Here is a 12,146-nt window from a genome sequence, read left to right on the forward strand (position 1 = left end):
GTATCTGCATAGTTTTAAATGATTTTAAAATGACATACTCATACAATCTGTGGTTGAGCAATATTTAATAATGTGTTTATTTTTGTTAGTTGGCAGTAGAATGGTACACACCATGTGTAAAAAGAGGTTCAGAGTTGTGGAAATAAATGCCAAATGCATATGTTCTTATTAAAAGGAGCAAACACAAACCTGTGGTGCATTAAAAACCCAGAGGTTTCCTCAACCATGTGAAGGCTTACTCAAACTGCTTCATTGGTCAGCAAGCAGTAGTATGACTAAAAGTTAAATGTTTAATAAAAACCACTGGCCAAAAACAATCCATGTTCCCCATGGCAAAAAGGTACAGCTGGGAACAGCTGTGCTGCAATGGCATGTATTGATGAATTATATGCTTATGGTCACTGCAGCATAATCTGTCCATATAACTGTTAATCCACTGGCCGTGACTCATATTTTATTTCAAGAACAATATTTTAATTCATATGTATCAGCCGCTATTGACTGAGGAAAAAAAACATAAAAAGGAAGGTAGAGAAAGCTGTGGGGATGTGGTAGCTTAGTGGTTAAGGTGTTGGACTACTGATCAGAAAGTTGTGAATTTGAATCCTAGGTCCACCAAACTGCCACTGCTGGGCCCTTGAACAAGTCCCTTGACTCTCAATAGCCCAGTTGTCACCCTGGATAAGGGCATCTACCAAATAACTGGAATGTAAAGACGGAATAAAGTGAGGCCTGGCTTTAATGTCAGGTCCTTTTGTTTACTTCCTCTTGGTAGCCAGGCTCAATTTCAATTCTTTTTAATGAAACTCTTGAAATTTTTTTTTACTCTTGCAAATTGCATTTTTCAGTGATCAGATGGTCTACCGCACCAATAGTCCTCATAATCATACAATATGTAGTTGAATAGAGTATAAGTAAATAGATCAAACAATCAGTCTTCAGTTGCAGTACAAACACAGACCATTTTTGACAGTCTGGACCTCAGCCTCAATTAGGAGACTGCGTTCTTTCTCTGTATCCCATAAATCTGTGCAGTTTTGTGAAATACATGATGCCCAAGTGCACCTTTATGTATAAGGGGTGGACTAAGAGAACATGATTCATTTGGTCAGTTCCTTTAACAGGCGAGAAACAGTTAGTTGTTACAAAACCATATTGGAAGTAGACTGTTAAGCTGACTATGGCATTTTTTGCAGGAGAACAAAAAAAGCTTATTAACTTTGAATGTACACTCCATTTAATAATATGCTAAAAAATATATATTAATTTAATTTAATATATAAATTATTATATATTAATAATATATAAATAATATATATATATATATATATATATATATATATATTTTAAGAGTCAATCAATCTACAGTAAATCAAAGTATAAAAAGAAAGAGAAAAATAAAAAGCATCTCTTATGGTAGGAATTAATGATTTTCTTTACCTCTCTGTCCTTGTTTTGGGGATTTGTAACTGGTAGCACATCCTGGGTTGCCGGAATGAAGTCCCAATCAGAGAAATGAGAAGGCTGAATGTAAGTTCCTGTACACTCTGTTGCTTGTCTCTTGAACAGAGGAAAATGAAAGTGCTTTTATTGCTGATGATAAATTAGCAGGCTAGTTTCTGGACATGCTCAATCTGGATTGACAAAGCTTTTTTGGTCACTTCTGCCCTTCTCAGTCTCCTCAGGAGAACTGTTAAACTAGTGCTACTATATTGTCATATTGCATTGAGCATCATTTGGCATTATCTAGACAAGTGGAGAGACACGGACGGTGTTTTCAGATAACTGTGGGGTTGTATAAAAGAAATATCTGTGGCTTTTATCATTCCATTTACCAACAAAGAGCCTGGACCTGGATCAGAAAAGACTGTTAGTTCACTTATTGTTATTATATGGTTCACAGACCATTCAGTGCTTTCTAAGTCAATAATAATATTTTATAATCAAAGTTGCACTGTGTGATAGGAGTGATTCTGACATATCGTCTGGTTTTAGTAAGGACTCTATATTACTAGGCTGCTACATTCTGGACTAAGTGGAGCTTGTTTATTCACCTACTGGAACATTTCTATAAAACTGCATTCTAATGAGGAGCGCATTTCTGTTTTATTTTGAGCAGTTAGTTATAAGAAAAACTAGATTAAACTTTATTAGATTTTTTACCCTTTTGAACAAATTTATAACTGGTAAAAAGTATGAATTATGCAGACTGTTGGTACTCCTGTCTCTATAAGGTGTTTAAATGATAGCTAACTCCCATGCAGCTAATGATGCTAACAATGCTAACTATCTAACACCGTGACATGATGGTATTTCATAAACAAATAAAAGGACACCTGTGGAGGGACAAGCAGCACTGTAGCCCTTTGCTGATGTTTATCTTCTAGCTAAGTTTCTGAAAGTGCAGCCACCACGATATTAATTAACTTCGGGCCACACTATTCACTTGTGAAAATGTGTTATAGCTATGAAAGAGGATTAGAGAAGATAAGTCTGCTAATGAGATTAGGCTATATTGAGTATTTTAGTCTTCTATCAAGGAACATGAGGATACATCTGATGTATGCCAGCACCTCAAACAGTGGTGATGTTCTGCATAACTGGTTGGTGTCACATACATGTTCTGTATCCTGGCTGACACTGCGCTCTGGCCCTCTGAAGTTGGGATTGGTGAAGAAAGGATTTCATTGTACTGTAATGTATATGTGACAATAATACAGGTTATGCAGTGACTATAAAACTCAACAACCCAGTAATCAATTAAATTCTGAAATGATGATGTTTGTTCTTCTTGCCTCTGATGAAGCATGAACTGCATTCTGTAAATGTGCCTATGGAAGATTTATGAATAAATCTGTTTCTGTCCAGCTTAATAAATAACGCCCAAGTACAGTGTGAACTGAAGTTGTGGGCATTGGGTTGTTACTCAGGCTTCAGGGGTGCTGTATCATGACCCTGCACTCTGCTGCCAACCTTCTTCCAAGATAAATGTTTATTTAAATTTTCAAAATAAATCCCCCCAAATTTTCCATTTTACTGTACACATGTAAATATGAGCATGAAGACAACATTTTGTTTGCATTGGCTATTTTACTCAAATATGTAACTATAAAAAAGGACTGCAGTAAAAGGAAAGTCTCCAAATTCAAATTTATTACTGCAAAAAACAAAACCCATAATCTATGAAGATGACGTCCATAGGGATGTTTTATTTGTCATGTTATGGGCAAGGCTGTGATTTGTGGTTGTCATCATTTTGTAACATCATCAGTAGCTGCCGGTATAACCAAGATCTAAGCTTCTCCAGAAAATAGATTAGAAGAGGCAGCTTTTCAACAAACAGTGTAATTTGTCATCAATGTCATCAGTGTTGTATCTACAAGCATGCTTGCATCAGATGTGCATAAGTGTACTTTATTTATTTTTTTACATCTGTTTCGTTCTTTCAACACTAAAAATGTTTTCACTTAATAATGACAAAGGAAAAGCAAATGCTAAAGCATTTTACAAGTATTTATAAACAAAGGTAAAAACAGAAGGGGAATTACAGTAATACTGTACTTGTATAGCAGTTTTTTACCTCCTAATTTAACTTTTTTATCTCATCCAGGAGCAATATAGAGACTATTGTCAGAGGGGCAAAGTACAAAAATGTTTCCACATCACTTCTCCAATATCTGTTTGAAATGCTGATTAAACAACAATCAAATCAAACAAAATAAACATTATGATAAACACTTTAAGGAGGAAAAGGTGATGTTTCTACATTTCCAAAACAAGAATACCATATGTTTTTAAAAAGGGAGGCAAAAAAGAAGCAACAAATATTCAGAAGTTCATAAGAATAATTTGCTGGTTTTGAATGGAATTGGTATGTTATCGATGATCGTTTGCTTAGTTGCTTTAGCTGTCCAGAATCACTGCTGTACATTGGGTTAACTAAAAGCAATACCAATGGGTAATGTGTCCAGAGAACAGTAACCACAGAGGAGGACACTGATGTGTGCTTCACGAGGACATGAACAATTGACTGCAAAGTATACCTTAGTCCAGGAGAAAAGTTCCAAATTGGGTAATACATAGAAGTTCTTGAAAAACAGAGAGAAAGTTTTTTTTGTTTGTTTTTTCTTTTCTTTCTTTCTTTCTTTCTTTCTTTCGTTTTTGTTTTTTTTTTTTTTACAAATTGTTGTGATGCATTGGGAGGCCAACAAGCAGCAGTCCTTAGGTTGCACATTTGCACTGGACCCCATTACACACACTTTGAGTCCAGTACACAAGTTTGGGTGATCAGTGGTCATCAACCTCAGCACTTGCCTCTATGAAAACTCCAACGTCAGTGTCAAAAAGTCCAGAAGTGGAGTGAGGAAGCCATCTACTGGTGGGGAGGTACATGAAGAGGAGCTGCACATCCATCTCAGTACATAATGGGAGGTTTGGAGTAGGGTCTATTCTCTGTGTGAAACACAAGAAGCAAATGAAAAACATGTTAGTTTATTTCTGTTGCAATATTAATGGGACAAATGAAATAAAAAACTGGTTCCTTCTTACTTTCCCTCATATGGACTACAATTTAGCAGAATATGTTGACATGAAGCATGATATCAATAGGAAAACATTCATTAAGAATGGTGTGCTACTAAAAGTACTCATGCTACTGAGCAAGACCTAGTGAATATTGTAAACAAATGTGCACCCAAAGTCTGGAGCGACAAGCACAAGACAAATTTCCTACTAAATCCAGATGCTTTCTAACCAACACACACCTAGGCTAAAGACATTCAAACTCAATTTTAACAAAATTTCTTGTTACCATACATTTCTTTTGGCAAAAGGTAGAGGGCATCTACCTCATTCACATCAAAGTTAATTTTAAAACAATTGATTATAGACTGTAGAACCTGGTATGTGAAGGTGTGGAGGAAGACTTAGGAGACAAATGAAATGTTAGTTGAGCTCTGGGCTTGTTTTTCAGAACACTTTCAAAAAAACAAAACAACAGAGCTCAGCAGAAACATGTCCATCCTGGATTTGCAGCTTTCACTCCATTGAGTTCACACTTCACTGCCTGTGTGTGTGTGTGTTCAGGCGTGTCTCTCAGGCTTTGCCAGCCATATTGAACTCTCTCTCACACCAGTACCAGAAAAGCCAGGCTACTAAAAGCACAAAGAGACATAAATAAGTAAATCTGTAGTAGTAGACACAGGTAAGAAGCATCACACTTTAGCTGCTGGTCTGACCTGACTCCTCTTCATCCACAGTTATGATCAACCATCCCCCTGCTGTCACATACTTCATCTGCCCATAGCCCCCCACCCAGCCCCGGCAAGAGAGATAATCTGCCACAACCTTCTGTACCTCAAGCCGTGGACCACCTCAAACTTGAAACTTGAAACCTCAAAATGGCAGATGTGCATATACCAACAAGTTGACCACGCGGACATCCTTCATGTGGTGGAGCTATTGGAGTGGGTTGTAGTTAGAACAGAGTGTTAAAGGGCAACCCAGTGGGTAGCACTTGGAGGGTGAAGACTGCCTACTTAATAGCCAGACACTCCTTCTTGATCATAATGTACTTGGTCTCCCTTACCATGAACTTCCAGCTGGTGTATAGCATGGGGCACCCACTCCACCACCTGGGACAAAACAGCCCTAGCCCTCTGTCCAACATATCAGTCTTCACAACCAAAGGGAGGCCCTTCTAAAACCATTTTAACCTGGACGGGCTATGTCCACAGGCTGCAGTTGCTGCTGTCTGGTTGAGGACACCTTCCCATGGCTAAGTGGAAGTGCACACATTGCTGTAAGTCCCATTTCGTCAAAGATTTTACGACAGCCCTTGGATGTTGTATAATACAGCTCTTGACTAATTATGTCATCTCAGTAAGCAGCATGATTGTACTAAGGGAGATGTTCTATGAGACTTTTTTCTGGGGATGGGTCTGAGCATCTCCAAAATGGTAAGTCTTGTTAGTAGTAGCTACAAAAATGGCATCAAGGAAGGATATTTGGTAAACTAATGACATGGTAATCATAGGTGCCCAAGGCTTATTGATGCATCCAAATAAGAGCTACTGTTGCACAAATTGCTGAAAAAGTAAATGATATAAAGGTGTATATAAAAACACACAGTGCATCGATACATCAATTCTGCACATGTGGCCATCATACTGCAGTCAGAGTGTCCATGCTGACCCCTGTCCACTACCTGAAGCACCTACAATCAGCAGGTGAGCATTACAACTAGACCAATGAGCAATGGAGGAAGCTGGTTTGGTCTGATGAATCATGTTTTCTTTTACATGATGTGGGTGTTAAATCTTTTGCAAAACTGCAAAACTTTTGACCCACTGAAAAATGAATTATTAAACAATTAGTTTCAACAATCGAATTAATTTCAATGCCTTCACCCTAGGTGTATATTTGGCATAATATTGTAACATTTGACGTCATATTTGTGTCATTCACAGGGTACCAGTGCCAAACTAAGGCCTGATAATAAGGCCTGATAACTAACATACTAACAGAAGTGCTCACATGAAAACATTGAAAATGTCTTTCCATCATGCTGTGAAATTAACTTAATTGAGCCATATGACAACTATTAAAATGCATCACTGAGTGGTGAGCGAAGGGATTCCTGTTGGAACATTCATGTCCAAATGTTTGTAAATGGATTACTGATGTAACTGAATGATTCTGTTTTTTTTTTTGTTTTGTTTTTTTACCAGATACATATCAAAACTTCTTGCTAAGACAAGGTGTCTGTAATCTCAGACCTGCTCAGGAGCAGGGTTATTTAACATACAAACAGCTCAGTTTAGGTAGATGAACATGATACATTCATAAATTACTGTCCATGGCTAGATACTCAATAGTCTCTCTTAAATTAAAAGGGATAACTTATTCACATTACTATTAGAATACACATTTTAAATGCCCTTCGAAGATTCAAAAACATTTTGAAGAATTGTATCGTGTGTTAGAAAACCTTTGTTGTATTTTGTTTCTTACTGATCGATGTTTTGGGTTGATAGCTTGTTATATAATAGTGAGTTTGTTATTTTTCATTATATAGAGATAAAAGCAACAAAGCTGATTAACAACACCAGACAATACCTTTACATTTACAGGCATTAAGCATTTTTAATACATTTAGACACCACAGAGGTGGTTAACAATATCTACATAAATTCATGAATATATGTTTTGTTCAGATGCAGAAGAAGAAATTTAAATCATTGGGCCTCCCAACTGAAAGTAAAGCTGTGACATCTATTTATTAATAACTTCTTTTTGCCCCATATTGGGACAATGAGAATTGTCCTCACCACTCACAACATTTTCCCCCATCCTTGCCGTAGTTTACACACACACAAGCAATTTAGTCCATTTTAAAAGTGAGTCTATACCATTAACTCCATTTCAACTTCTGCATTGTAGTTTCATGTAGTCAGAGTAAACTGCGGACAAAAAACTCACAATTGCTCAAAGTAATGTAGACAAGTTAACCTTTTTCCCCCAACTGATTTTACTTGATGTAGGCTAATGGTAATCACATAGGCCTTCTCAGGTCACACACATATACACATGCACACACCTTACTCAAATAAAAGGCATTGAAAGAAATAGCAATTAACATCCATTAACTGCACTGGAATTACAGGGCACCAAACTTATTTACTATAGTATTTATGATATTACATATTACATTTTACTTTGTTTATCGAATCTGAACTGAATCTAAATCTTCTTATTTGTTATTTTTCTTGTCAAATGTATGGGCAATATTTTGGCTTTAAAGTCTATAGCCCAAGCCTCCTTGACTGTACTGGTCTCAGAAAATGGTGCTAAACAGATATGATAATTTGTTCTTTCATCTCTGTCTTTTTTGATATATACATATACATTCTAAAACTATTCCTACAAGATTTAAAAAAAATTAATTTTCATCTGAATATAGATCTTTCAAAATAAGGGTTGAATACATTTACTTCATTTTTTTTGGATATCTCTGCTTTAAGTTACATACAAAATCCTGCACTATTTGCAAAGGTTTACTGTTAAATTATTTATATAAAAAAAAAACATTCTGCAACCCCTTATATGGTATGTTATAAACTGGAAAAGAAAAAAATGTGGCTCTTTCTGAGGTTCCACAAGGACTAAATCAGGATAGTTTGAGCCACATAAATAGATTTGTGTGAGGAAGAGAGGGCAGTCCTGTTTAGAAACAACCTCCACACATACTGACCCCATATTCATACTGCTCTGTACCGTCTTCTCCCCAGCGCATCTCCTTTTTGCTTCTACTGCACATGACCCTGTTATGATGCAATTTAACTTTTCCTAGCCCATATTTTTTTTATGCTGTCAATTGGTGGCTTGCAAACCTATGGGTATAAAAAAGGTCTCATTTGATGCTTGATAATCCAATATGTTTGGAGTAGCCAGAGAAGGCCATTCATGGTTTTGAGCACAGTTTCACATCATTACCAAAGTTGGAGATGCACAACAGCATTGTTTTCCCATTCATTTGAGCTTGTGATGGTGGCATCAGAGGACACAGTCTGCCTCAATATGCCCTCAGCACTCCTGGTCCACCTTTTTAATTACTTTCTGTTCTCAATTTTTCCCTACACCCCTTCTAGATACCTTTGCCACACTGCACTTCTCTTAATCGGCTTGTAAAGTGGACACCTTTTGTGTTCAGCAGTTTGCTGTTAAAGCCACTTGTCTTGATTAATTAGAAAGAGCACAGGTCGGCATAATGGGCCAACACTGGCCTGGAACCTGAGAAAGCGTAAAAAGCTTTTAGCTTGCCGTGTGGGCTCTCTGCAAGGACAATCAAACCTAATGAAATCAGTTGTCAGTGCTAAGCTTGCAAAACTGTGAAGTCCGACTTGGGAGTGAAGTGTGAGCTAATTAGATATTTGCTGGATGTAATGGATAAATGTGGTGAGGTGGGGTGGGGAAATGCTGGAGAGTTGGGAGGGGGTATGGTTTGGACAGCACACTCGACCTAATTAGATTTTTTGCTAGACATAATGGATAAATGTGACAGGGTGGTAGCCACTCCTATGTCCTAATCCACAAACACTTTGCATTTGACGGCATTTTTACCAAAGGCTTGGTGCAAAGCCTGCAGTCTTTATAGACTGAAGAGATTTTAATTTCTGACTAATTAAGATCAGTAAAGTCTTTGATGTTCTTATAGTTTCAGTCTTAATAAGGCAGAAAAATACTACATTACACAGCTTTTCAGGACTGTGCATCATAACGCATAATGTTCTTCTGCATCTCCAAAGTTTCTGGACAAGACTACATGGAATTTACCCAAAGCAGAAACAGGGAAGATGAATGCATGAGCTCTCCCTAAAGTTGTAGAAAGGACATTATTTATAAGCACACTCTCTTGTGTCACCCAGATGAGAATGGGTTCCCTTTTGAGTCTGATTCCTCTCAAGGTTTCTTTCTCATATAATCTCAGGGAGATTTTCCTTGCCACTGTTGCCTCAGCTTGCTCATCAGGGATAAATATAAATTTTATTTTAAACATTGTAATTTTTATTCGGAATTTTAATCAATTTCAATAAATTTGTGTTGAGACTGTCAATTGTTAAAATTGCTATAAAGATAAAATTGAATTGAATTAAAATGGAACTTTTTAGCAGATTTAGCAGTTTGACCAAGATTGGAAAGTTCACAGATGGAATATGTGCAGAATACCACAGACAATACCATAAAATAGACACATAGTACAAAATGTGTTTGTAATATCTCTTTTGTATTGGAGAACATTTTCAAACGACCCAAAGAGAGAATAGGTGATGCTTTGAGGAAGTGGAAGAAGGAACCTGTAAGGCTAGGGATGCACATGGCTTTTTCAATACCGAAACCTCCATCCTCACATTTATGCTCTATCAACAGTCTTCTTTGCCTTGTCAATGTACACATACCACAGCTAGGTAGGAGCAATTACTGAACTGATTTATAATTTAACTGTATTATTATCCATTTCTTACTGTTGCCACAGTGTTAATATTAATATTTTATATGTAATGCATAATTTGCAAGTCCATGCATATTAGCCAAATGAGTGTTAATTTTGTGTCATCACCATTTTGAGCACAATGAAACATCAAAACAGAATCTCCATATCACTGCTGTGTGCAGAAACCTAGTGCAAACTAAACTTACTCACACAGACATTAGATATACACAGCCTGTTCTTACCTTGCATGGCTGAGTCCTGCTGATTGCCATTATGCTCAGGTTCCACTTCTGGTATCACTGCTTCTGAAACCAGCCAATCACAGCAAACTGTCAAACGTTGCTAATTGTTCAACAAACCACACCACCAAAAAGAAAAGCACTGCTCCTCTGTTATCTGCACACACAATCCCCAATCAAAGTCATTCTGACAATAAAATATCACTAAAAATCAATAAAAAAATATTTTGAAAATAAAACGTTATTCTGCATGATCATATTTCATGATGAGGAAACATTTCTAGCATGATGGGTGTGGTGTCTTCCAAGAGAGCCCCGACCCCATCCACAGATCATGAGGACTCACTGAAAGCTTTAATGAAGATGAAAATGATGTCAATTTTTTTGTCTCAGCCCAACTAATCACTGAGGGGTGAGTTTGGACTGCCATGTTAGACAGCTCTCTCTACCACCATCATCAAAGCAATGGATCACAAGGGAATCATAAGGGAATAGATCACAGTAGATAAATTTGTTTGAACATATACAATATATGTCCAAATGTATGCAGACACCTGACCATTACAGCATGTGTTTGTTGGAAATCCGGTTCAAACCATGGGCAATAAGTTGAGCTTGTTCTCAACTTGCTGTTACAAAAGCCTCAACTCTTCTGTGATGGCTTTCTACTAGAATAGTAGCAGGTTTAGGCTAGACCTGTTACTTCTAGTCATGCGAAAAAGCATACGAAAACATTCCACTCAATTCTGTGCTTCTAAATTTGTAGCAACAGTTTAAGGGAAGAACATATGGCTATGATGGTCAGGTATTTATAGACATTTAGCCATATAGTGTATGTGATGAAACAGCGGATATTCTCATTACAGGGACCATCTTTCGCACAAGCTCTCCGCTGAAAGACAATGCATATCCCTCTTAAAGAATTCGTATAGTGAATTATTATCCCTGCACTCTGTAAAACACTTACAGATGTTCACATACACTTAAAATTTCAAATCTTTCCCTGTCCACATTCTGCATCTGGTAAGATTAAACAAGCAAAATAAACACAATTAAACAAGTAAAATCAAGACAACAAGCAATTAGGAAAACAGTTTACCTCTTTTAATGGTTTAAATGTGTGCACATTTAGACCGTTTATGATAAGCATCTGCCTCTATTTCCTCCTCTAGCATTATGATGCTAATGTATCGCTAATAGTGGAGACTAATATGGAAACACCAATATCAGCATTGATAAGGAAACATGAGAAAGAGAAGAGGGAAGAGGAAAAGAAACAGAGTAGGAAAAATGGCTGAGAGAGTGGTACAATGGATTTGACAGGAGATTAGAGGAGAATAGAGCTCACTCACATGGGAAGAGAATGGCAACAGAGCATACAGTCCTAGAAAGGAAGTAGCAAAGCACCAGGAAGTGAGGACTCTCTAACAGGGTGCAAAAATTCACTTTAAAGAACTGTAACTTGTATTTATTTTTGAGAACTAAATTATAGCAAATTGTAGAGTATTTCTGAAAAGTTGAAATAAAAAATTGAAATGCTTAGAGAACCATATGTAATCATTATCAGTAATTCTGTCAGTCATCATCGCAGTGTTTTGAGAACAGATGAGCTGCCATTTGAATAAACTTTGTATGGCATCCCAATTTTACAAGACTATCAACTGCACTGCATTTAGCTCACAAAATATTCAGTTAGCATATCAAATCATAAAATGAAATAAAATACTGAACTTAAAAGTTTCAGTGTCTAGAGGCCTGATAGGTGGGATTATATTATAAATACTATTTCTGGTGTTTTCTAAAGTCCATTGGATCTCTCAGATATTTCCAACACAATGTAGGTAATCACTCAGTTTCAGAAGACTTTTTTATTGCTGTACCACAGACATTTGGGTTTGAGATCAAAAGATGAAGAT

General features: G+C 36.9%; 1 protein-coding gene across 3 annotated transcripts in view; it reads right to left on the bottom strand.

Annotated features, from left to right (window-relative positions):
• Positions 1–3,112: 3,112 nt before the first annotated feature.
• The window catches only part of dacha (dachshund a), a 108,024-nt gene continuing 98,990 nt past the window's right edge, over positions 3,113–12,146 (bottom strand). Inside the window, exons 11-12 of one of the 3 annotated variants that reach the window (XM_058416111.1) lie at positions 10,234–10,293; positions 3,113–4,452 (exon numbers count right to left, since the gene is read on the bottom strand). In XM_058416111.1, the coding sequence (XP_058272094.1) occupies positions 4,415–4,452; positions 10,234–10,293 (98 nt within the window). In that variant the 3' untranslated portion in view covers positions 3,113–4,414. Of the gene's footprint in view, positions 4,453–10,233; positions 10,297–12,146 lie in introns of all 3 variants that reach the window. The other 2 variants (XM_058416113.1, XM_058416110.1) reach the window with 2 other exon arrangements.

The sequence above is a fragment of the Hemibagrus wyckioides genome, linkage group LG18, assembly GCF_019097595.1.
Source record: "Hemibagrus wyckioides isolate EC202008001 linkage group LG18, SWU_Hwy_1.0, whole genome shotgun sequence".
Taxonomy (NCBI): domain Eukaryota; kingdom Metazoa; phylum Chordata; class Actinopteri; order Siluriformes; family Bagridae; genus Hemibagrus; species Hemibagrus wyckioides.